The sequence below is a fragment of the Phytophthora parasitica genome (genome assembly GCF_000247585.1).
Source record: "Phytophthora parasitica INRA-310 unplaced genomic scaffold supercont2.13, whole genome shotgun sequence".
Taxonomy (NCBI): Eukaryota; Oomycota; class Peronosporomycetes; order Peronosporales; family Peronosporaceae; genus Phytophthora; species Phytophthora nicotianae.
In genome coordinates this window covers 229,418-231,057 of record NW_008648999.1, presented here as the reverse complement: position 1 = coordinate 231,057, position 1,640 = coordinate 229,418, and the positions used below count along the sequence as shown (strand labels likewise).

The 1,640-nt window shown below is 45.9% G+C and overlaps 2 protein-coding genes across 2 annotated transcripts in view; both read left to right on the top strand.

Moving 5' to 3' along the window:
- PPTG_07785 (hypothetical protein) overlaps nt 1-97 on the top strand; it is a gene marked incomplete at both ends in the record, with an annotated part of 1,177 nt that extends 1,080 nt beyond the window's left edge. Inside the window, one exon of the mRNA XM_008902149.1 lies at nt 54-97. Coding sequence (XP_008900397.1) covers nt 54-97 — 44 coding nt within the window. The remainder of the gene's footprint in view (nt 1-53) is intronic.
- Nucleotides 98-924: 827 nt separating this feature from the next.
- PPTG_07784 (hypothetical protein) lies at nt 925-1,599 on the top strand (the record flags this gene model as incomplete). The annotated part of the gene is made up of 2 exons (XM_008902148.1): nt 925-1,071; nt 1,510-1,599. The coding sequence occupies 2 exons, from the start codon at nt 925-927 to the stop codon at nt 1,597-1,599; spliced, it is 237 nt and encodes a 78-aa protein (XP_008900396.1).
- Between the last annotated feature and the right edge of the window lie 41 nt (nt 1,600-1,640).

Sequence of the window (1,640 nt, the reverse complement as noted above, 5' to 3'; positions counted from 1 at the left end):
TACATAGTTCTCATTGAGAACTTTTTATGCCCGCCCAACCCACCCACTCGCAGTTTCGAGTTCACCGCCGGATTGCACGAGTAAAGGACACGCGTAGACACCGAATTGTTCATCGATAGACAAAAAGAGGCGCCACTGGAAGACACACATAAACGTGAGAGGTGCTCACTCTCAATTCAAATCCGACTATATTTTTTTAAAAGGAAGGTGATAGGAGCCGGTGGCAGTGCCAGTGGCACTAGTGGGGTTCGACTTGGAGTAACAGGAGGTGGGGTGAAGGCCCTATCGATCGCCATCAACAGCATCACCAGGAGAAGGAGGAAGGCGAGAAGAAGCTGATCAAGCATGACCTGCAGGAGAAGGTGATAGCTGGAGACGTAGTTACCGGTAGCAGCAGCAGCAGCAGGAAAAGGAGATGACAATCAAGAGCGAGCGCTAATAAAAGGTGATTGAAGGCGTACTGTCGAAGATCATTGTCCTAGTCATAAGCATTTCGACTACTTACTGATGCTGTATTACGCCTGAGATCTACACACAGTACAACGTAATTTTATTTATTTTTTAACTGTGACGAATGTGCTCAAACCGGAACGTCTACACGCACATGTTCATGTATCTGTAGCGTAAATACTGAAGTAGACTCTTGCTGCGTACGCCAGGAGAGCTTGCACCACAAAACATCTCAAATGCCACTAAAACAAATAGACCGCAATTGTAGCTATCTGTGTGAGTACCCAGACTGGAAACGTACGGACGAACTCGAACTCTTGTAGATCCAGAAGTAGAAAGCAGCGGCCGGATGGTTTAGCCAAGGTATTTCGTTTTCCATTCCGTATATCTACTTTCTTGCTAACTTTTTTTAAAATAATTTTTAAGGTTGAGCTGCTGGACATTGCTGGTAGAGGTGATTTTGGAGATGCTACAATGGAAACGCTAATGGACAAGTTGTTTGAGCCTCGCAGAAACGTTGTCTGCGTTAAACCCACGCGATTGGGAGTTGTCACGGATGGAGTTATTGCTTTCGAGAAACCAGATCTGATCAATCTGTTTGAGGGTATTTCCTCCGAGTTTGTACTAATTCCTTTCCTTTGTAATGGCATGCACTGGTGCTCCATTATGGCAAGGTTGTCAACATCGGAGGTGTTTTACTACGACCCGATGTTATCGAGGTTTGGAGACCAAGCTAAAGCGGTTCATTTACACAGTTATAGTGCTTAATAATGCAAGTTTTCCCGACCGAGTCGACTTATCCTGTACCAGGTTACACGTTTACTCGACCGGGTAACACGTTTACTCGACTGGGTCGACTTATCCTGTACCAGGTTACACGTTTACTCGACCGCGTTACACGTTTACTCGACTGGGTCGACCTATCCTATACCAGGTTACACGTTTACTCGACCGGGTTACACGTTTACTCGACGAAGTTGAGTTACAGTATACGACGGTTCAACTGAACCGGTTAAATGCGGTTAAAATCTACTGGTCGCTCTGGTTGTTTGGGTTCAGGCCTTCATTATCATCGCAAGAACTATGTCTTCCAAGCGCAAGTGCGTCCAAACGCCCATTGAGGAGAAGGTGAAGAAGCTTAAGATCTAAGGTGAAAAAAGGGACGCTATTAGGCTGGCGGAAGGAGCTGT